Here is a 24,611-nt window from a genome sequence, read left to right as displayed (position 1 = left end):
GTGGATACATATGTATTTGTGTGTATGTTTCTACATACTACATTCTGTTTTGGGAGATGATTTAATTGTACTCCTAATGGTGCATTTTAGAGTTCGGAGGTGTAAAGGAGGAACTGGGGTCAGAGGTTGTGTTGGACGGGGGACTAGGTCTTCAGAACTTGTCAGATGTATGCTCACGGCTCATATCAGGTCTCCTTTCTGCCTGATACCTGCCATTGTGAAACCTTCAGCCATGAGCAGATCTGGTGTGACTGTGAATACAAGGGGCTCCCGCTGAATAGGAATCACCTTGAGGTAGCTGACAGACAGGATGGGGAGTAGGCTCTATCACCACAGGGGTGGCCTTTAAGGGTTAGGGGTGGGTCAAAGGTCAGCTCAGGACATTGGGGTCTTAACTCTTATGTCATCTCTCAAACAACAAAAAGTGGTCTCTGGCTCACATCCCCCCTCACTCAGCCTGTTCTCTCGAGGGACTAATGACTCATTGGTCCTATTGAAATCCAGCCTCTCTGTGAACAGCAGCCAAATGTGTGCATCAGTACAATGCTCAGTGCTATTAATATGAAGCACAACACAATGACGGATCCGGTTATAGAAGTTACTACACTAAGTACAAGGTGTTTTTACATTCTGGGGTTATCAAAAACAGACATGACAAAACGTGATGTTAACCAAGCTTACTAAAAGTATAACATCTCTTGATTCATGCTTAATAATAGATGATTAACTTCAATCAGTGTTGAGTTTTACTAAGATAGCCTAACAACAGTTCCATTATAGAGACTGTAGCTGCACTTTGATTACTGAAATTACCAGCTGAGGAGTTTGTTGGTCTTCCTAAACTGAATAAATACTAATCCTATAAAGATCAAACTGCAAAGCTCAAGCTGTCTTTTTGTTATCGATTCTGCTGACTCACTGCAGACAAAGGCACAACAGCTTATTACTGATGACTTAGTACTGTGTATGTGACGTGGATTAGATATGAGTCCTGATAGCTAATGCCAATTGACATCTGTTCAGTTTGGCTGTGAGCTTCTTTCATTTGAAGTTTCAGACAGAGCAGATTTAGCTTTGTATCTGCTGGTAAAAAGATATACAACACCAAATTTCAGCTTTATTTAATGCTAGAGGGCTGCTACATAATATAAATAACTACATTAATATTGGTGCACTATTTCTATTATACTTTATACTAAAATGTTGCTGTTTCTCCTGTCTCTCTCTTAGTATTCCTCCCTCATTCCTCTCATTCTCAGCTATCATCTGCTGCTGCCCCTATGCTTCTTGCTCTGCCTCTGATATGCTGATGATGCTGATACTTCCTGTTCCTTCCTCCTACTGGATTCTGGGTCATGGATTCCCTGAGGACAAAATGTGAGGAGGAGGGAAGGTGGAGAGAGAGGAGGAGGAGGAGGAAGTGAAGGGAGAGGCAGAGAAAGCACAACCATGTAGGAGGAAAAGAAATGGAGAAGAGAAGAGAAGAGCAGACAGGAATGCAACACAAGAGAAGACAAGATAAGAGAAAAGGGGAAGGCTCACCTCGTCTCCATCAGGTTTCGTATAGAGGCTACATTAGGTCCAGATCCCAGGTGATTGTAGTAGGGCCCTTCATCTTTCTCCACAATTTGTTCTAGAAAAAGAGACAGTAAAAGGTGAGGAAATGGCACATAACTGGGCCTGAAACATTACATTACAAACATTAATGCACACAGTTATTCACAATAAACAACAATTGGTTGTCTCACAACTGGTGATGATAATACCTTTATGCTAAAGTTGGATTATAACATTATAGCCACTCTGAAATAAAGACCTAAATCGAAATAATATAACAATAATAAATCTAATATATATATATAGATATTATATATAGAATATAATATTATATATATATATAATCTTATATATATATATATATATAATATATATTTTATATTTTTATAATATACTCTAATATATTTTTTTTTTTTATTAGGCCTGGTTGTTCTATTATTATTATGCTATAATATGTACTAATAGCACACTTACACTACTTTAGGATTCATTTTTAACTTCCCTATTATACACTCAGAGAGGAAGTGGGGCAAAATTTGACTCATGTCATGCTTTATTTCAACAAAACATTAAGAGCACATTTTTTGCTTTTCTAGTAAGACACAGACCTTCAGCAGATTAGGTCTGTGTACTGAAACTAAGAGAAGAGAAATTTTTGTACTGTACATAGATTTTTGGGTCAAGGATCAGCAGCATCACCAAATTCTTCTTCTATGATACTGCTCAGGTTTTAGCAATGTTTTTGCACATCACATTGATCAAATGAATAATTTACTGGAGTCCTGCTTGAAGCTAAATGGTGTTTGCCCCATTGAATTGAGTTAATGTCTCATTCCAGTTGATAACATTCATAATAATCTATAAACAGTATGAAGAGTTTTGAAAAAGTTCAACTCAAAGACATCCTCTTTGTAGCTAACAAAGACATGAACAAACATACCCTCTAGACACACAGACAGTGGACTGTGACTGCAGGGTGTGGTGTGTATGTGTGGAGACACTCTGGAAAGCAGAAGCCTTTTGAGGTAGTGATGAATGACTAAGTTTGTGTGAGTGTTAAGAGGGAGTATGGGTGTGTCTGTGCTGTGTACATCTGTGTTTATGTTGTAAGTATGTGTATATGTGTGTGTGAGTGCAGTTGACCCTTGTCTTACACACATATGTGGTGCAAACCACATCCTATGACTTCAGTGATAATCCTGTATGTTACACTTACACTGTGCAGCTGAATGTATCCCACATTAAATATTAGACTAATGGACTTTGAATTGCCTAGCTCTGCAACAGCTTGCTATTTCTTTCAAAACAAGATTGTGTGGCAACTAATGATGTGTTGCTGTTGCTTCTGTACACAACACATTTATTATAGTGTAGCACACACTCTGCTCTACAATATCAGCTAATAAGGACATACATTCAGTGCTGTTTCTCTAGTCCAGAGGTAATATGAGGTCACATAACCCTGTTGGTGTAGGGAGGCACCAGGGTGTGACTCATGGCAGGAAGTGAAGGAGTCACATAAATTCTTGCGTGGAAATTGTTTGTGCACATCATGGCGGTATAATGTATCTGTATGTGTTGGAGGCAATCTGATTCCAATGTAGTGTTATGCTACAGGGAGTTGACAGGGTAAGCATTTTACTTTGAGGACTTGTTGTCAGCTGGTCTTATAAGTAACAGCACACAGCTAGCAAGTGTTTCCCTGCAGCTGCACCCTCCCATGCTGTGCACCCTCTTCAGTGTGTAGGGACAGCAAGGGTCTATTTACCAGGCCTTAACCCTTTATAGCCCTACACTTAACACCAAAATGGTGGTTATTTCGTGATAGCTTTCCTGAGAACAAAATGTTACATTATTTACTCAATGCACTAAGTTAATGAAGCGTTACCCACAGCAGCTACAACAATAATATTCAGATTCATTAATTATTGACTTCATCAACAGACAGGCCGGGTCTAAATAAAGACTCAACCTTTTATACTATATAATAATGTGAGTGTATCAAATGTTCAATCCACCTAACTTTAACTGCCTGTTTTTAACCATTTATTTTCTCACTTATTTTAAATATGTAGTATATAATATAATCAAGACATTTTCATAGATTGCTACTGTAAGACCACCTACTCTGTTGTAAACAAATAACCTGAGTAGGGTACTACCCAAACTATGGGACTAAACCACTTTCTGTCTCACAAAGGCTCTGTTCTGCTTGTCTGCTAGACCCAATCCCACACAAAAGGCTCCTTCTGCCACCACTGCTATTGTTCCTGCTTGTTGCTTTTAGTGCCTCACACTGTCGCAGTCTGGATGGTTGAAGCCACACAACCCTGGCAACACACACATACTTTGTCACACTAAACAAGCATCCAGAATGAGAAATTGAAGCAGAAGGAGATTGAAAAACCTAATAGTGGACCTGTGTAGTTCAATAGGTAGAGTGAAGCACAGTGACAATATTATGGGTTCATTAATGTTTACCTCAATAGAAAGAGCAACACATGAACATATTCAAAGTTAGAAAATGTTTCCCCAAAGAGTCTTCCCTAAAAAATATGCATGCTCCCTTGCTGCTATAAAACAATTCCGCTTCAGAAAAAAAGCTTTTACAAGTCAGATTTACTGCACTTGTTGACCCACTTAAATTTATCTCCACTCAGAGAAGGATGGGTAATGTTTCAAGTGGTGTGACATTTGCTAGAACGTTATTAAATACTGTCTGAAAATGTTGATGGACAGCAACCTAGTGCCCCTGAATATACACAATCATTAACACACTGACTTACCCACACAGGTGCAAGTGGGGAACTCTGCCTGTAGATCCTTGGAAGGAGTACCCAGCAGGGTCTTGGTGGGAGTGTCCAGGTAGCGCAGAGGAGACTCGAGGAAGCCTCTTAGAGATGGAGAAGGTGGTAGACTGTCCTTAGTAGGCGTGTCCTCCTCAGAACAGAATGTGGTGGACAGTACCGCTACATCACCCGAGGATTCAAGCTTCATGCGCTTAGGCAGTGGAAAACCTGGCATGCTGAACATTTCCTCTGATACACTGGGCTGCTGCTGCTTGTCCAGAATGGCCTCCTGAGGTGGAGAGATGTGGAGGGGCCCCCCATGCTGATCTTCCATAGGGCTTTGTGTAGTTGCCTGGTTCAAAGTTGTTTCACTTTGGGTCCCTGACTCATCCTTGTTGACTTCCATCTCCTGATCATTTGAGTGAGGTGTGGAGCTGGCTTGAGTGGTGGGATTTAAGGGAGCTGACTGGGATTTGGATAATGATGTGGGACTGAGGTCCTGAGGACTGGTCTGGGATCGATTCCCTGGCTGAGGGGCTGTAGCATTTTCATCCATGGGCTGACTGGCAGGTGCATCAGACTCACCAAATTCAGCCTCAAACTGGCGTATCAGTTCTTCGTACTTTGGGTCTATGTTGACGAGACTCCGTAATTGTGAGGTGCTAGATGGAGATGTGGAGGTCAGAGGTGTGGTGGTGCTGGTGTTACTGGAGGCCAGGCTGCCAGTTCCCTCTGAATTACCATAGGCTACAGAGGCCGCAGGTGGGGGCAGAGGACCTATGAGGGCTGGAGTGTTTTCTGGCAAAGCAGAAACAATGGAAGAGGGAGTCAGTGAGGAATTGGAAATGGATACCTGAGATTGGGCTGGGGCAGGTAGGCCTGCAGCAGCAGCCTGAGTGGAGTTACTGTGGAGGGGCAGAGAGGGAAGAGAACCTGGTTGCAGGCTGGTCAGGGCCAAGGCTCTGTCCATCATGAGGACTGGTGGTTTTTGTATGGAGATCTGAGTCTGAGGCAGGAAGGTTGGCATGGAGGCTTTCTGCTTGGTCTTCTTGATGATTATCTGTTTGGGTTTGGGCAGGGGAGGGGCTGTAAGCATCCCACTCATAGCTTTTATGACAGGAGATCCTTGGCTGCTTTTTTTCTTCTTGGATTCCTTGGGTTCCTGTTTGATGGCTAGATGTGACAAACCTTGCGCCTCAATCTGTGGCCACCATTTTTTCAAGTTTTGGCAAGCCAGAGATGCATGAGGGCCTGCAGCGCCAAAGCTAGGGGAGTGGTTAGAGAAGAGGTTCCTCTTGTAGTGAAGGTGCTGTTGCAGAGCTGCCTGAGTGGAGTGACTGATGGCTGCTTGGCCAGGAGACAGGGGAGTGCCAGGGTAGTGCTGACCCTGCTGCTGACAATTAGCCATGCCATAATGTCCCATGGAGGCAGTGTGATGGTAGTGCTCACTAGAGTCTGGTTCTTGTTTTATCTTGGCCAATGCTAGGTTGTCCTGGGCCAGGACTCCATTCTGGCTCAATCTGAGCTGCTGTGTGACAGGAAGCTTGAAAGGACCAGTGCTGAACTTGCCACTGGTGTCACCAAGCAGCTGTTTGAGCTCTGACATGGGGTCTGAGCTACTCTGAGGTGCAGCGGCATAGTGAGACTGGGGCTCAGACTTTATACACATCCATGGGTTCTTCTGTTCAGAGCTTCTGCCTGAGCCCTGCTGCCACTGCTGGGGATTTGGGCTGAGGCCTGGATGTTTTCCCTGACCTGGGAAGGGAGAGGTAGAGGATGGGAGCGGGGTAGCATGGGGTGGCTGGCCCTGGGATTGGGGCCTGTGGTGCTCACAGGACACTGGGGCCTGCTGGCTGGTGTGTAGTCCTGGAGGGACGGATTGAGAGCGCGAGGAAGATGAGTGGTTACCAGAGGTGGACAGGATCAAGCTAGTGCCATTAGGAGGCTGAGATAAGATGCTCTGGGTGTGTTGGTGGTGATGGAGGTTACTGTTGTAGGGGGCTTGACCTGGAGACCCGGCAGCTTGTGGACCAGTTCCAGACAACTGGGTCAGGGCTTCTATGGCAATGGCTGTCTGAAGACTGACGTTCTTTTCCTTGGCTATGGAGAGCACTTGGGGAGAACATGGAATTGGGGGTTTGGAGCAGGGTACTTGGTCTGGATGAGTTCCCTGTTGCTGCTGGGAGTATGAACTAGACAGACGGTGGCCACCATTCACCTGGGTGTACGGCTGAGGGTTATGCTGCAAATGGGGTTGCTGTCGGTGAGGCTGTAAGTGCGGGGGGGCATCAGCCATTTTGCAGGAACCTTGATCCCCACTCGTTGCCAATTTGATCTTCTTCTCCAGCCACTCAAGATAGTCTGGACAGTCAGGCCCATCACAGTTGCAGTTGGGGGGCTTGTGTCCATGTTTGGCTTGGCTCAGTGCTGTCTGTAAGGTGTTCAGGTCTTCTGGAGGTTGGCAGCTACCTTCAGGAGCCACTGCAGAAAGTTTGGCCTGAACCCCTTCAGAACCCATCTCCTGGGTGAACTTTTCATATAGCTGGGCTGTGTTCAGCTGCACACCACAGGAAGAGGAGGAAGAAGGAGGCAAGGAGCCAGCAATAGCAGAAAAAGCCACTAGATTGTGGGCATCCTCCATGTCTGCATGGTTAACAGGTTCACCAGGGTTTGTGCCACTGCTGCTGTTCCAACATGGTTGCTGTTGTTGAGTGTCACTGACCTTGCCATGTCCTGACACCCACTGCCTTGGAGGCACGCTTCCTGTTCTCTGTTGCTCTGTTTCCATAGATGTCTCATCATCATTAGGGTAGCGATTCACCCCATTGGCCAGTTCCAGACTCAGCGCGCCTTCCTGGAGGCGGTCATGTGACCCAATTTCCATCTGGCCTCCACTTCTGGGGCCATCCACTGAAGTGACTTCGCGAACAGTCTGAAAGACAAACATGGAGTGAGGTTAGTGGGGTCATAACAATACAATGAATCTGGGAATGATATGCAAATTACAATACACTGTACTTTAGTCATGATTTCAAATAATCACCTGGTGTTGCCCATGTGTGTTTACTAATAATTGTAAAATTAATTATTATTATTATTATTAATTATTATTTTTTTAGCTTTATTTGACAGAGACAACTTGAAGAGTCACAGGAAATGTAGGGAGAGAGATGGGAAATTACATGCGGGAAAAAGCCACAGGTCGGATTCAAACCCTGGGCACCCCGTAAAATTAAAATAATTTGACAGAATGTTAAATAACAGTCATCAAAATGATAATAAGAATAAAGACACCATTCCCGTCTTTCAACCACTTATCCGGGATTTCCTTTCCACCTATCACATGTATAGAACATACAGTGCTGTAGGGTCAGGTCAATAGGGCTAAGGAGTGATTTCACAACAGAAAAGTGTTTTGTCATGGAAGTCACAGGTCATGTGACATAATTTTGCTGTCGTTTATAAATGGGCCCTTTGCGCTAGATCGGTTGGGCTATGCAAAGCATGTCACATGTGGTGGTGGACGTGGGGCCAGAGGCAGGCACACTGAGAGGTGAAGAAAACAAAATACAAATATAGAAAATTACTCTGGACACATTGTCACAAACCCAAATAATCTAAAGGACACGTTCTAAAATGCAATCACAACTGAACACAACTGGAAAAGTAACTGCATCTGTATTTTATATGGACTGTTATGTCATTTTAGCATTTTAGCAAGAAATTCTCAGACATTTGGTAACACTAATCAGGAGCTGATCAGCACAGCCACATATCTCACTTCCCCTCTAAGCTCAAATTGGGACAGTTACTACTTTAGTAGTTACATTGAAAACTGAAAACACATCACCTGGACCTCTGTGAAATAACATTTTCAAGGCATTCTGTTGACTTAAGTTTGCTTGAAATGTGGAGACAATTCAGATATACAAGTTTTTTGCTACATTTGTGTAAATTACTACATTTGTGTAAATTACTATATATATATATATATATATATAACCATCCAACTATGGTGCTTTAATTCACTTGAATCCTAAAATATGACTTGCAAATAATATTCAGCCCAGCTTAGCTCCTCATAGATTATAATCAAATGAGCAGAGGAACAGCAAACAAAGATAATCCAAGGGCAGGCTCAGAAATCATTGACAGAGTTCATGTTGTGGCTGAACAGTGGACTACAACATATCTAATAGCCCTTATGAGAAGAAAGAAAACAATGGGAGAATCGCTACCACTATTTTTTGTGTGTGTTAGCACTATAGAAAGAAGCCACCATACTAAATCAACTTTTTTAATGCCAAAGCCTTCAGCCTGTGTGTACTATCAACAGACAAGATACCCTAAACAAGCATCTACTGGTTGCTTCACACTACAGTAGCTTCAAAATTCTGGTTGCAAGCACAATCCTTCGCTGACACAAGACTCAAAACTGAACTAACACAGAGTAATGGATGGTAAATAAATGAATACTCACATATACACACTTACTAACCTAAAGCTAGCTGATTGCCATACAGTCCAACATCAATATGAACGACTTCCTGATCCAGAAGATTAAAAAAAATAAAGGCTCTGTGTTTGTAGATCTGTCAGTGTGTGACAGAAGAAGGGAGCCTGACGTCCAGCTTCCCCATCATTTGAATATTATTGAAATGAGTCTTTGAAGTGGCTAATTACTGGGCAGTATGCTCCAGTCCTTTGAATTACACCTTCTGCGCCGGGTGTCTGTTGGGGGTCCCAAGGGGTGGTGGTATTGGTGAGAGGTGGTGTGGGGTTGTTGGGGGGGGGCAGTGAACAGCCGGCATGCAATACGTGAGAGGCCCCATGTCTGCACTATCAGTGGCATCAGACGGGAAAGAGGAAGGAGGCGGGTGGAGGTGGGGGTGGCGGCTGTGCGGCAGTTATGAGAACTGCAGTGTGTTGAAACAGTGAGTGACTGCAACACTGCACAACATCCCACAATCACACACAATCAGTCACACTGTCACTCTCTTTTCCTCTTTTTTTTTTTCTCACAGTTACATATACACAGCACCGCCACAACTGCACTCAGAACTTAACTTAGCTTTGCAGGTGCAAATAACTAATGTCACAACGCGCACAAAATAAGTTCTTTAAATTCTTATATGATCTGAGCTTTGATTAACCTTGATTGACTTTTTTTTCTCCATTCGCCGGTGCGGGATGGGTATGCTGCGCTCACACCTGCAGCGCTTTGCACCTATCCAGATGCCTCTGGCTCTACAGACCACGTGCTTTGACAAATATTTACACCGTGACAGAGTCTACTCTTTCACCAAGAGTCTATCTCTTGTCTGTTAACTAACTAACTAACTAACTAACTAACTGTGTCACTCTTTTTCACACACAAACGCACACACAGGTTTGTACACAAGCTTGACACGCTTGACAAAAAAGTGTTTAAAACAACATCAGCACACCAAACCAGATCAGGTGTTGCAGAACCTGGTAGACCAGACACTTGAGACTAGGAGCCCTTTAAACAAGAGAGCAAAGCAAGGGCTATTTAACAATGACACTGCAAAAAAGAAGAAGAAAAAAAGAATCAGAGAAACTAGAGGGAGGAGACAAAGCGTGTAAAGACACTAGTGGTGGTGAGGGGGTTAAGTTCAGCTTGTGAGTAGACAGCTGAACCCAAATCCCAGATACACAACACCCTCCCCATCCTCCCTCTTGTCCTCCTCCTTCTTCCCCCACCCCTTCCTTTGCTGCCGTGCCGAGCAGGAACATGAAGCAGAGATCCTGACAATATGAAGCCGGCTGAAAGCCTGAAGACCAGTGACCGCACACTTACGTGCTCCTAAACGTCCAGATGGGGCTGCCAGTCGGAGAGCATAAAGTAGAAGAGGAGACAGAGAGAAGCATGAGACTTGCTTGCCGGCACAGCAGCCCACAAGCAATCCGGCCTTGTTGGGGGGTTGTATTCCTTTTTATTCCTTCCAGTCCGTGCAGCGCACAGACAGAGCAAGCGCCGAAATACACATGCATGCGTTCACCCACGTACACCCAGCCAGCCACACACACACAACACACCTCCCCCCAGCACACACGTTTCTCATTCTCTTGCCTCTTCTTATGGCCGACGCTTTCTGTTCTCTCCTTTTTCCTTTCTCATTATCTCTGTCTGCTCCTCCCTTCCCTTTTTCAATATCCTCTTTCTTTCTCTCAGCTACACATGCAGTCGGCTTCTCTTCGCAGCCCCCACCTTCCCCCTTCTCTCTCTCTCTCTCTCTCTCTCTACCTCCCTCCCTCCCTTCATTGCCCTCCCTCTCGCGCAGCCTCTCCCTCCATCTCCTCTGCACACACTGAAGAGAGAGAGGCCATTATCTGAGCCACAGCGGGCACGTACGATGGAATGGAGGAGTGTGCAGTGAGCAGAAACAGAGAGAGCGGTGGGGGATAGTCGCCAGTAGTGGCAGCCTAGGAAACAGCACAGTGCAGCAGAGCTACTACCAATGAGAAAACCTCTCCCTGTCTCTTTCCACGCCCTCGAACACTACTTGCTCTGCATTAGATGATGTTACATATAAGGCTATGTTGTATGTTTTGTTTATCCACAAAAGCCCAGTACTGGCAATTTCGACTATAACAGATCTTCTCTGCTTTCGAGTGCAAAGGCGAACCGGCGGCTGCCAAGCGAGTACACAATCTCGACTCAGAACGGCATCAACAGGAAAAAGAAAAAGGAACGTCACGTTGCTTGTTTATGCCTTCTGCAAATGGCATCTGGTTTTCCTTTACGGAGATTGTGTTCAGTGTTTGAGCGTCTAGATTCGGCTCAGCCCTGGGCCAAAGGAGAAGCCATGGTTCTTCGATATCCATTTTCTTCCTCGGCTACAGTCACATCGCTGGTCCATTCCTGGTACGACACACACACACAAAAAAAACCTTCCATCTTAAATCTGTGCCTGATAGCAGATCCTTAAGCAGGGCTGCATGCACAAGAAAGAAGAAAGGTTGGTAGATGAAGTCGGAGCTTTCTTGCTGGCGGGTTTGCTGGCCCTTCCTCCAAAATCCAGAGGATACAGACGAGCTGGAAGGTTTCTCACTTCAGGAAACTGTGGGTCACTTGAGATACCGTCTTTCATCAAGACAATATAATGTCAACTCACTAACCTACAAGAGGGGCGATAGGGGGAAAAAATGGAAAAACGATGGTGACATGAATTTAACAGAGGCACAAGAGGTGCAAGATAACTACGCTAGGCAATGGAGAGGGAACAGCGGATGACACTTCGACATCAACAAGCAAGATTAGTAGGATGAAGAGAGGGGGGAATGAAGAAAGACACTGAGGAGAGGGAAGACAACAAGAGGGAAGTCTGTGGAGAAAACAGTCAAAAGAGTCGCTCAGTTATTCGTGTGACTGATTCTGTAACAGGAGGGAAGAAGATGGAGAGGAAGAAGACACAAACAGAAAGAGAATGGGCAGATTGTTGCCAAATGATGACAGCAACAGCAAATAATCAACCCATTACAGTTCGCTGTGGACTTTTCTCTCCTCTCCTGTCCACCAGCGTATGATAACATCCTCTTCTCTCTTCTCACCATTGTTGTGTCTTGGCGTCATTGCCATTATTATCATCATCAACGTCTTCGTGATTGCTGGATGTTTCCTCTCTCCCACTTGCTGGCTGACCGGCCTTATGGTGTCTCCTCTCTTCTCTCCAACATTGCTGGAGTTCTGGAGCAGATTTAACCAGGAGGAGGAGGGGGGAAAAACATGGCCGTCTCTCCCATGCAGATCGTCGTCAGCTCCTGCGTAGTATTTTTCTTTCATATTACTGAGCGTGTGCCGGCTACGCTGTGCAATGGCTGGATCTGGAACTTCAGTAGCCTTTCCCTGTTTCTCTGACTTTGGCTTTTCCTGTGTCTTTCTTGATCTCTCATTTTCTCAAAACTGCCTCTGCCTTCTTCTCCCGGTTTGCCTCTCTATTTTGTTTCCTGAGCCTTTCCCTCCTTCTAGCATAGCTTATTGCATTACAGTTCCAGCACTTTCTGACGCTCCCGCTCTCTGGCCCTGTAAATTGTACACTGTCTCTCTGTTGCCACACATATTCGTATATACACACACACAGATGAGCGTCAATCCCAAAGAGAAACAGCGCAGCCTAAGCTGTCTAAAGGAAGGAGAGGAGAAGTAGAGCATTAGGTCATGTGACCAGGGAGTGCCAATGAGCGAGAGGGAGAGCAGTGAGCAAGAGAGGTAGGAAACACATGTGGCGATGACGTAGCTGCATTGTCATCATCGTCGTCATCATCAGTGTCTCCCACCAGGACACTTGCCTCCACCACTGGGTGGACAGATGTGTCATCCGACACATGCCCACTATCTGCTATCACCAACACCACACACCAACGGACGCTCGAAAACATGCTCTTTCATTCAGCCCACTCACTAGTGCTTGCTCACGCCCCCGGCTGCAATGACGCTGCATTTCTAGCTCAAAGCTTGACTTAACCCCAGAATCACATGCACTCCATGCACAGTTCCTCATTTTAAAGAACTACTGAACACCACAAGACTTTTTCTATCCTTTAATAAAAACGGTATACCTTTCACACTTTACTTTGTCATGTAATACCATGCCAAAATAAATCATTTAAAAAAACGTCCGTCAGAGGAGACAGCGACAGACCAGCAGTCATCACAGCTCCATCTAATATAAACAGCGCTATAATTGAATGACATCACATGGCTTTCACCTCATTTAAATGAACGTCAAGAAGACAGAAACAAAAGCTGAGCATGTGATCTCGAGGAGAGTCCCGTACTTCAACTGAATACATTACCTGACTCAAGCGCATTCTGAGAAGATGAACTCTGTGTGACTGTCACCACGTACACGGCTGAGTAAAACAAAGAAGTACGATTCGACCAAAACATCAACGTAGAAGAAGGAACCTTTAAACCCATGTGTTTCCAACATATGATGCAAATGCTAAACAACACTGTACATATAGCATATGAGACATAATTTACTGTAAGTAGGTAGAACAAACTGAAACTCCTGATTCAGACACATGTGCTCAATGACTCAAAACCAGCAACACGAAGCAAGGGTCGTTTCAAGTGAAACTTTGCTCAGCATTACTTTAGTTGTGTTTGGTTATCTCTGACAAATGGAGATTCACCAGAGAATTTAGATAAGCAACACTGACAGAAACAGTCTGTTCTTGGCTTTAAGATGACTCTGTGTGATTAAAGTCACGCACAGAGGCAATGGCACGATGCTACCATTCAGGTTTGCCAGAATGGTAGCTGTCCTGACATCACCTCCTGAGCACAAAGGGTTACTTTTCAACTAGATATCACAACAACGTGACAGATTACACTATAACTGGAAGGCATTCAGTCTGTAGCCACGTCTTAGTTAATTTCTAATTCAACTGTGTTCACTTCACATGACACTAAGACGTCAAGACACTGAAAAAACATTCAAAGTCCCTTAACCTTTTAGTGGAAATGAAATGGAAAACATGAACTAGTATGTATGACACTTACGGTAAACCTGCTGTAACCCGGCATGTGGAGAGAAAGGAAGGCACAACAGAGATTCCAAATCTTGCATCGATCACTTCATCTCACTATCTAGTCCAATTATCGTCCATGTGAGTTGTTTCACGCCCTCGTCTCTCCCCTCTCCATCGCTCATTTCTCTGTCTCTTGCTCACTGTTTCTCAGCAGCACAGAGGAAAGGTCTTGTTTGTAGGAGGGATGACAGATAACAAAAGTCCATGCTCAGCAGTGTGTGTTGGGTTGACTTGCATGACTAAGACTGAGTCATTTTTGTCTTTTCTTCTCAGCAAAGTCCTGACATTAACCGAAACACACACCAAATCAAGCTTTTTCAACATTTCAGTAGTAGGAGGTTTGGGTGAGTGAATCTCATAAAAGCCAATAAAGAACAACGTATTCTTTTTTTAAACTACCATGGGTAAATAGTCTTTAGAAGAACTGATGTGATTTCACTTTTTCTGCACCTTCATCACCTCTCATGAGTGGGAGGATTTGTGCCATTTAGGGTAAAAAAAAAAACGCCATTAAACAACCCACATGAGCATTGCGGTCATGACATGAGGGTCCTTTCCCCTCCTCCCATCTCTTCCTGTCAGCTGACTCCACCTCCCTCCTCCACCGCTGCTCCCATCGACCTCCATACACCCCCACCCCCAACCCATATTGCCCTGCAGTCTAATGGCATCAAGGTCATTTGATCTGACACACTGTGTGACTCCCCCCCCTCTCTTTTAGCTCTCTGTCTCTTAATCGTTCACTTTCTTTCTCTCTTCCTGTCCCCCCAACACACACGCCTGTTTCCCATCACTTGCACACAGAGGCAGACACTAAAGACTCCTCTAAAGGCACACATTGGCAACAAATGCAGAGGCACACTTTAATGATTTCTTTCTCCGCACACATGCATGCTACTATGCATACAGTATTGGATTGTTCTCTGAGGGTCACTGGGTTTATTGGTGGGCAGGACAAAAAGCTGCAGAGCTGCACTGAACACATGCAGTATGCACACAGTTGAGAAACAACATGGGTTTGAGTTTCAGCCTTGTTAAACAAATAAGACTTATATCTTGCTGAAAACCCTTATATTTATTATTAGGATATGATTTTAAAAAAGGGTTGCACATATGCAGAGGGTGTATGTATCTGTGTATGAACTGTATCTTTCCATTCCATGTCTATAATGAGGAACAGATTGTTAACATGCTGTTCATATTTAAGGCAGCACCTTGTTATTTCATCTTTGCATCTGTCTATTTGGCCGGTTTTCTCTCTTTGTCTTTGTTTTCATTGGTATCTGCCCCCACCCACGACACGCTCCAAGGCAGGATGGTGTTAGGTTCAGGGTGTGTTTGGGTGTAGATCGTAGTACTGAGTGTAGGGTATCCAGTCTGAGTCATACCTCCTCATACCTCCTGACTTTCGGCACGTGCAAGTCGGCACGAATAGCCCAGCTGGGGAAGGCCTACACCCCCCCCACAGCCACTCTTCACAAAGAGAAAGGGAGGAGTGGTTTAGGAGGGAGGAGAGAAAAAAGGTGGTGATGGGTGGGGGGGCTGTTGGGCAGGGTGGAGCCGCTAAAAAATAATGAGGAGGAGGAGGAAGAAGAGTGGTGCGCTGTTTTTTAAGAGGCAGCTCTTTGTGCTTGAGGTTTGGGACATGAAAAGAAGGAGAGGGATGTAATCAATAGAATATGTTGGGTCTGAGACAAAGAGAGTGGACAACAGACAGAAGGAAATGGAGGGAAAACAAGGGAGTTAAAATGGTTCAAAAACCTTAAAGGAACACTGTGTACTACTACCTGCCAGGCTAATGTGTGCCAAGTCATGAAAAAGAGCTGAGCAGTGAGATCTCACAGAACAATGATGTAATCATTAACAACATTTTGAGGATTCTTCAGGTGAAACACATCACAGCCTGAGTGACTATGTGTTGAGTTTTTGGAGACAGTATTAGAAGGGTTAAATGAGACAATGCTCAGACTTGAAAAACAGAGAGAAAGCAAGAGAAACCTTCCTGAGCTCTGCACAGTGGCTGGTTGCCAGCCTTGTCTCTCTCAGGACTTGGGCTAAGATTAGCTTCCCATATGTTCAAGTCAGGCGTAGCCGGGCTTAAAGGGCCAGTACTCGACTGTGCACTATGAAGTCATGTAGCCACTAAATCATCCAGATTTACAATCGAGGTCAAAATGTATTTGTAATCATCTAAATAAAAGGCAGGTTCCCAGAAGATGGTGGCTGGGTGATGTTTTGCCCTTTTAATGTGAGGTTTTTGTGGGAGTTCATGCCAGGTATTTCTGAGCTACCACTGGTTTTATGCCTTCCTTTTATATTATAAACATTCCAAACCTCCACCATTTTTTTTAGCCTCCACTGAATTCATATTAATATACCTCTGTTGTTTCAGAAATCAATATTTTCATGTGCGTGTTCCAATAGTGTGTGATGAAAACTCCAACAGCTGTGGCGCTGTGTTACATAAAACCTGGCAGCATCAGGCAGCAGTGGGATTCAGGATTGTATAAATCGTGTTGCCCAGTGGGAGCAGCAGAGCAGCCACCAGAGAGGTGAGAGTTAAAGAGCTTGAGCAACAGCTGAGGGCTCCTCCCCCTTCTCCCTCCATTCATTTTTTATTAACTGCGGCACCAGGCGGCTGACAACCACCCTCCGACATCAAACACAGATACCACCAATGATGCCAACGAGCCACCAACCACAACTCCTCGTGCCGTGCGGGGTATTGATCCAGCCCAGGAGTCAGTCCAGCCGTGTTCACTGTCTGTTACATGCAGGACTATAAGCAGTGTAGCGGGACAGACAGCGCAGAGATGAACATCTGCTAATTGCCGTTAATTAGAGAAGAAACATGACAACAGTGCATCAAGTTCTTAATGATCGCATGCACGTGAGGCAAGTGTTGGTGAATATATAAATTAAAATGTCACATGAAATCCCATGAGTCTTTATAGGATGTGCTGTCTTCATGTCCCTGAGGTGTCTTTGATTAAATCATTCTATTACAACCATTAAAGGAAGTGATTCACTGCAGATAAAGGAGTTGTTCAGTAGCTGGTAGTACCCGACTCTTTCCTGGGTTTGTATGCATGGCTGTAGTCCAGGTTAAATGATAATCAGTCACCTAATTAACTGCAGACAATGTTTGATAAGCCTTGAGCCTAATTTATCCATCAAAAATCTGTAAAGATAATTCATCTTGGTTTATATTTCTGGCCATGTTGTAGTCATGATTGTTCACACAACACCAAACGTATAGCATCCAAGTGAAAGTGGTCTAAAAAAATAATACTTTTAACAACCTGTTAGAGATCTCAAAATACCTTTTAGACAACATGTCTTCACGATTAAAGCACAAGTCTCTTCTTGAGAGCCAAAACCATGACTACTGGTTTAACTATAACTGTCTAATGTAAGTCACAGTTTACTCATATTTTAATAAACCATTAGATCACCAGTTGCGTGTCACCACACGTGGGAAACAAAGATGCAGTTCTTTACTGATTGAGTGGAAACCTTACAGAGCAGTAAATACATCGAAAGCCAACGCTCAGTGGAAGAGGTGATGTCAAACCCTCCACTTCCTGAGACTGTACTATATACAAAACCACTTACTACACGAAGACACACACATACACACACATGTGGTGCCGGCTAGCTGGTCATGTGACCAACCTTGGATGCCGGACTTGAGCTAAAATTAAAGCAATGATGTCATCAGACATTCAGTGTTGCCACGGAAACTAGGTCAGTGTTAACCCTTCGAGGACGAGGCTTGGGGATTCCACGCGAGGCTAAACATATGATTAACAAACGTTCCATCTGCTGTCACGCACTCGGTAGTTTGAGTGTTTTCTACTCTGCTTTTTTACTCTTTCCCACCGGCGTGCTGTGTGAAGATAATCTCATGTATAAAGAGGATATCCTGTGTATGGGCGTGGAAAAAAAAAATCACGCGAGCGCAGTCTGTCTGGCTTGTAACCTGTTGTGGTAAGCGCTTGATTTAGTTCTGCTTCCTTAACAACTAAAAGAACTACTAAACAGACTGAAAGAAACCATTCTACGTGTCTATTAGCACAAAATCTTTTTCATGTCCAACATCTTGTTGTTCGGGCCCTAGAATACTTGATGATACTGTATAACTACTCATTTAAATTGTCAATTATAGTGCCCCGAGGTTGTTGGGTGTAGACTGTCTTTGTGTAATCAGGGACACGTTTGACAAGGACACAGACCTTGACGAAAACAACACTCCACCAAGGACACACACACAGTAACCATGAATGTCTACAAACAGGAGCTGAGGAAATGTGTTAAACACAGTCAACAGTTCAATTTATGTTTTTTCCTCTGCAAACCAGATGGTCATGTATACCTTGTAGAGAAAGAGAGAGATTAGAGCAGGCTTAGAGTTAAGCTCGAGCATGTTAGTAGTAACCGAGCTAAACCCATTCATGACATTTGAAACTGATTTACTAACCTATATTTCATATGACCTGGGTGATGCAGTTGAGTGTATCTGCCGGCATAAATGTCCTCGAGTCATATCCTAGCACTTCCATGTGTCTAGGTTTACAACACTGAAATCACTATGCATCCAATGGCAATCAAAGATTTATTTCGTCTACTTGGAGAGGACATCACAAGATTCTACCAACGACGTCAGTTTGTTTGGTGCTCAGTAAATCCTTGCTCTATGAAGTCGCTTCCGCTTCCACATAAACACACAAGCGTGCCCCGACTCGGCAAGCTGTAGAAAAGCAGCTCTCAGCGGCCACAGGTTACTACGCCCGACAATCAAACACGTACGCATGCGTGACCCACTAACTTTTACTCCCTTTACCTCATTTGACTCCAGAACCAAGGAGAAGAAGGACGGCCCCCCTGGCTCCTGAGCCAGCGTGTAGAGTTCCTCCTCCCTCCTCCTCTCCCTGGTCTCTTGTAACTACACATGCCTGGCTCTGGCACCAATCAGCGGGCAGCGTGGGACGCTTTAAACTGAGGACGCCGCCACTTCATCACTGAGGCGCTCAGCACACCGCGGCTTGGAGATAAAGCCGAAGTAGCTGATTTAGCTTCCCGAGGAGGGCAACTCGTAAGGGAGGACAGGCGACTAAAGGAGTCTAATGCACTTTTATTCCACCCCATGTTGATATCAGGGCTAATATAATGAACTTATGTATTCGCCGGAGAGTGAAGCCCATAGTCAAATGACATCCCAGCAACACAGTGGTGACAGTCGCAGCTTTTTCTGCATAATAGGTATCAATAGTTAAACCCAAATACATGCACACACATACACAGGAAAACCGAGCATAGGCCACATTTGTAGACATGCACGTGTGAACAGTCACATAGAATGAGTAGAGGAACCAGTTCCTTGACTAACCACTACATTTACACCTCATAGGAGCCTCACAGCACTGACGAACAGCTGAGAATCAAAGCAACATAGACAGACATTACACAGAGATGACAGAGATGACACATGTGCACAGAAACTGCACAGAAACACAATCTCTTACCTCAGCTGCCAGTTCAGAGTCTCCCAAGCAGCCTCGACTGTTGTCTTCAAAATATTCCACCTTTACAGCCATTCAAGAGAACAAGAGAAGGGGGGAGTGAGAAGGAAACAGAGAGAGATGGGAGGGGGAGAGAATAACAATCAATAGAATAATGCGACAAGGGCCTGCTCAAAAAGACTTGTCATTAAGGACAGGAGGACCACCAGGTACAACATGCATGCTCTTTCAAACACCGTCCCCTTATCATTCCTGTCATCCTCAGCCATCATCAAAAAGCAGCAGCGCACACAAATCTCTTTGATTTGTGCTCAAACAGTGAGCCGGCACTTCCCTCTACTGCCGGGACAGAGAATAAGAGACAGCAAAGCAAGATTCAATTTCAATTATAGAATTATGTAATGTCTGTATCCTGACCTGGCACAGCCTCCCTAATATATGCATTAGACAAAGTCTGCATAACCCAGCTTTTTGTCAGGGTCAATTGGCATAAATGTACACACAAGTGTTAGTGGATAGGTTAGCTGAAAGTAAGGTGGAATGGATGGAAATGGTTCACCAGAGCAGGGTTGATGTTTTAAAAGAAAAGCATCTTCTTATGTGGCACAGCATGTCCCCCTTGTCTATTTGGCATTGGCTGTCTCAATGTTAAATGATGTGTTTTGTCTCGAGCTGTTCCCCCAGTCCCGCCAACCCCCTCCCTCCTCCACCCACCTATCAATCCTAAAATAGTCTGTAGTGATGAATATTTACCCTCCAAGCCTCTGAGCTGCCTTGGTTTGTACTCCTCCGTCCGCTGGCCGTATCCCCATCAGAAGGATCGGGCTCCCTCTCGTCCTCACCTCTATCCCTCTATCCCTTTCTTCTCTCTCGCTCACTCTTTCTCTCTCTCTACCTCTCCACTCTTCTTTCTCGGTCTCTCTTTCTCTCGTCTGTGTTCCAGCAGCCCATTCAGGAAGCCATCTTGTGTTTTTAATCTGGTTTTACATGAGCCCTCGTACGCACGTTCTCTCTCTCTCTCTCCCTGTCGCTTGCTCTCTTGCTTTACCCCCTCCCTCTCTCTCTCTCTCTCTCTCTCTCTCTCTCTCTCTCTCTCGCTTGCTTGGTCGCTCTCTCTCCTGCTAGTATGCCAATAGGTCTACCACACACACGCTCACACACACACATACACAGGCACACACACACACACTATTATCGCTATCACTTCTTCCTCACCCTTGTTCAGTTTTTTTTTCTCTTCTCCTTCTATGTACATGATGTGAATGCCCCCTCAACAACCCCCCACCCCCACCTCCTCTCTCTCTTTAAACATACACACTCGTGAACAAATGTACACACACACACACACATATACAGAGCTTGCCGGAGAGACGTCACGCTAGAGATAGCACACAAAGGCAGTCCGTCCACCAATCAGAGGCCAGGCTGGGCTCTGCTGCTAGGGTGAAACTGAAGGAGAGCGGGTGAGGGTGGTGAGAGAGAGAGAGACAGAGAGAGGGAGGGAGAGAGAGAGAGAGAGAAGAAGAAGAAAAATTGGAGCTAGTAAAAAGAGGTTAAAATAAAAAGTGTCTGTGTCTGCGTGTGTCTTAGTGTGTGTGTGTGTGAGCAGCGCCATAAAATAGAGGCTGACATAAAGAGACTAAGTGGAGGTGGACGGGAGGTGTGTGTGTGTGTGTGTGTGTGTGTGTGTGTGTGTGTGTGTAGGGGGGGGGGGGGGGGATGGGTCCTCTCTATGCCTGTCAATTATCTCCTCGAACTCGCCTTCCCTAAACAATGCCTCTGGTATGTGGTATCGCTGAGCACCATCTGTGTCAGGGCTGCCTGCAATATCTGGACTGGACTGCACAGCACACACACACACACACACACACACACACACACACACACACTAAATCACACACAGACCACCCTCTCCAGCAAGCTCGCTGCCCCATCCCCTCACACACACACACACACACACACACACATACAGCCCACCCCCTCTCCGACTGGCAAAATCCACAATTACACAGCAAAGTCCAACATGCTGACTCAAAGCAAGCGAAGACACTGAAAATGAGCACAGCGCCGCTGATACTGTGCGATTTCATGAAAGAGATGCACATCAAAGTGCCATAAGCCAAGCTGTCATGTCCTCACAAGATCACACATCATCAGCTATGATCGTGTTCACGTGTATGAATAAGTGATTTGCGCAGCATACAGGTGTAAACAGTACCTAAGCAGCCGGGGGCTTGCGATCGCTTTTCTGCGCGAGAATGACATACCAAGCATATTTTGGTAGCCTGCATAATGTTTACATCCTGAGTGCAAAGGATTTTCTCCAGCTTGTACCTTTTTCAACCAGACATCAGTGCACGTTCTTGCCCAAGTGCTGAACATAACCACAAAAGCCAAAGGGAAATGGTTTTGTCCAAATCAGCAACCGGGTACTGCTGCCTCGACGCATTTCTCTTTTTTAATGAAGCCCTCTTAAAAAAAATTGTCTCTGATCGGCTTTTGTGAAATGGGAAGTTTCAGATATGAGCAAAGAGGTGCAAGAGTGAAAAGAGCTGCTGAATTAGTAACCGCCGGAAGACGAGGCGAAGTCAGCGAAAGTTCACGCAGGCTGGCGAAGACAGGCAGGCGGATTGAAGCGAAATGGACAGACAAGCGAGAGAGAGGCAGAGACAGAGACACAGAAACAGAGGGAGAATCGAAAGGAGAGAGGGGAGCTGAAGTGTGGCGTGGTGAGGCGAGGCAGCCACACAGTGACACAGCGTTTGTAGTGTCTGTCTGACGCTCTCCTATGGCATGGGAAATCCCCTCTGCTGACGTCAGACGAGCCACGTGTGTGTAAGTGTGTGTGTGTGTGTGTGTGTGTTTACGTGTGAGCACAGGCGTGTTTGTGGTAAGCCGGACAGCGAGAGAGAGGCTTCAGTGTGTTCGTTACAGGTGGCCGGGGTCGTAGTAGTCGTAGCATATTTATATTTATGTCGTCATAGTAGCACTATTGTCGTAGGACAAGTAGTTATGATATTAGAACAGGTGGTGGAATAAATAATACAAGTTTAAGTAATGAATCTAACGCTAATTGTTGGAATAAAAGTAGTAGTATAACAATAGAGAAAGCCAATAGAGAGGTAGAGCAAGATTAAAAATAATAGTGATAGTAGAGGAACTGATACAGTCCTCTGTTACATCCTTATCTCACAGATTTAGCTGCTAGCAGCACCTGTCACAGGGGCTTGATCGAATAATCTACAGTGTCTGTGCAAGACCCTAAAGAAGAATCAGGAGAAACATAATCCGGCACATCTCTCATCGATCAAACCTTCCCTCCTCTTTCAAACTTCAACGGGCACCTGACAATCACTGACAACAAAATCAGACACAGAAGCTAATCCTATCTACTCGTAGACAGCGTCATAATCCTGACGTACACGTGTCTGCATTAGATCTATTTACCAACATCCTGTCTGATGCTGTTGTCTGCTCACATTTAAGAAGAGCTCAGAGTCTGCAAACCTGCAGACATGTAACAAAAACACACTCGCTGCACACAGACACAGAGAAGGGAGGCTCATTACAGACGTTCTGATAGCGCGCTGTAAACATTTGCAATTTGTTGCAAAGGAAGAATACAGGAAGAGGAAGAAGATGAGGTTGCTGGGGTAGTTTGCCTGAAACTAGACTAATTAGTCTAATGAATGGTATTGATTAAGCTAGTTTATCCCACCCTTTATCCTGACAAAAGCACTGCACTCCTCTATTTCACACACATGAACCTGTCTCAAGGGGTGTAACTGGAAAGAATACTGTAATCCACACATTATTGACTGTGTGGAATCTTAACCAAGCTATCAGGTAAGCAAAAGTTATGTGAAAGTAAAGGTTCATGGGTAAAGCACATATTTCATGTACACATTTGGTCTGATGAAGGAAACTGGTTAGTGGTGTGTATTCTGAACAGTCAGACGTTAAAACTACTGCCTAAATTCACATTGTACAACGGTGAGCTGCAGAGAGCAGGTGTCACAAAAGAAGATGGAGGATTTGGTTGCCAGGCAATAAGGGACTCAGCTGCTATATCCATGCCGAGGTCAGAGGGCAGAGATGGAGGGATTGTGGAGGAGGGATACTGACTGATTGATGGACAGACACTTTGTTTAAAAGCTGTGTATGGAGAAACGCTACACCAACTGCACATCTTCTGATGCTCCAACTCACTACACTCACTGTTGTCAGAGACAGCGGACCAATGAAGATGTACAGTACAGAACAGTATTGACAGTGTAAGAGGCAGAGTGAGGCCACAAAGAGGCTTGGCCTGGCTATGGTCTGGGAGAATATCCATTATGCAAGCCAGACAACATAACTGGCCAGTGTTGGGATCTAAGATAATTAATAAATATGACAGCATGACTAGACAGATCTAGTGAAACGTACTGATTGAAAATTTGGTCCCTTTTTTCCCCATGTTACATTTACATTGTGGTTACTTATCTGACATACACAGAGCAACTTGTAATGACTGAAACGGTGTGTTGTTCCAATATTACAAGCATGCAACTGTTTATCAGACTAAGAGTCTGCAGCCACGACAACAAAATGCTGAAGCAAATTGTTGCAGACTAAGGTCGATTGTTTATTTTCTGACCTCAGCTGGACAATAATAAGTTAATAAATAATAAGTTACAATGAATCTCTCTTGCATTGAATTGTGGAAAAACATTAGGCAGGGAAAGGAAACATCTTTTGGCCAACCAATGTTACTTTTGTTTGGCAATATGGTAGAGGGAGGCAGAGGGAGGCAGAGATCAGCAGCAAGTGATAAAAAAAACTATTTCGAAAGCAAACGTGGCCTAGGTAATGGAGTTAACGGTAACGCTAATAAATATGACAGCTAGTTGAGTAGCAATTACATATAATTCCTCGACTTCAGTCGCAAATGATATTGAAAATATTATTTTTGAAGGCTCCTTTTTTAATACAAAAGGGAGTTCAGATTAATCTGCTGCTACTGCTTATATTCTCAAGTTTCTATGTTAATGCACATGCCTACTTTTTTCATTGAGAATTGTTGACAGGTGCAGTGTAATCAAACTGTGAGGAGACTGAAGACTCCCAAGACTATTTGGCAAAACAAAAGATGTGTAAAGTGAGTTTTTATTATCATGATGTGTTATTGTGTGTGAGTGTG

At 44.5% G+C, this 24,611-nt stretch overlaps 1 protein-coding gene across 9 annotated transcripts in view; it reads right to left on the bottom strand.

Moving 5' to 3' along the window:
- The window catches only part of tet3 (tet methylcytosine dioxygenase 3), a 41,504-nt gene that overhangs the window by 11,785 nt on the left and 5,108 nt on the right, over positions 1-24,611 (bottom strand). For 3 of the 9 annotated variants that reach the window (XM_027273275.1, XM_027273278.1, XM_027273284.1), the window contains 3 exons: positions 19,433-19,492; positions 4,344-7,278; positions 1,543-1,633 (listed from right to left, as the gene is read on the bottom strand). In XM_027273275.1, coding sequence (XP_027129076.1) covers positions 1,543-1,633; positions 4,344-7,278; positions 19,433-19,492 — 3,086 coding nt within the window. Of the gene's footprint in view, positions 1-1,542; positions 1,634-4,343; positions 7,279-8,844; positions 10,087-10,167; positions 11,893-11,921; positions 13,440-13,878; positions 14,077-19,432; positions 19,493-20,182; positions 20,895-24,611 lie in introns of those variants that run through there. The other 6 variants (XM_010739756.3, XM_019265970.2, XM_019265946.2 and 3 more) reach the window with 6 other exon arrangements.

This window comes from Larimichthys crocea, chromosome III (genome assembly GCF_000972845.2).
Source record: "Larimichthys crocea isolate SSNF chromosome III, L_crocea_2.0, whole genome shotgun sequence".
Taxonomy (NCBI): Eukaryota; Metazoa; Chordata; class Actinopteri; family Sciaenidae; genus Larimichthys; species Larimichthys crocea.
Note: the sequence above shows the minus strand (reverse complement) of the source record. Positions and strands in the feature narration are given on the sequence as shown.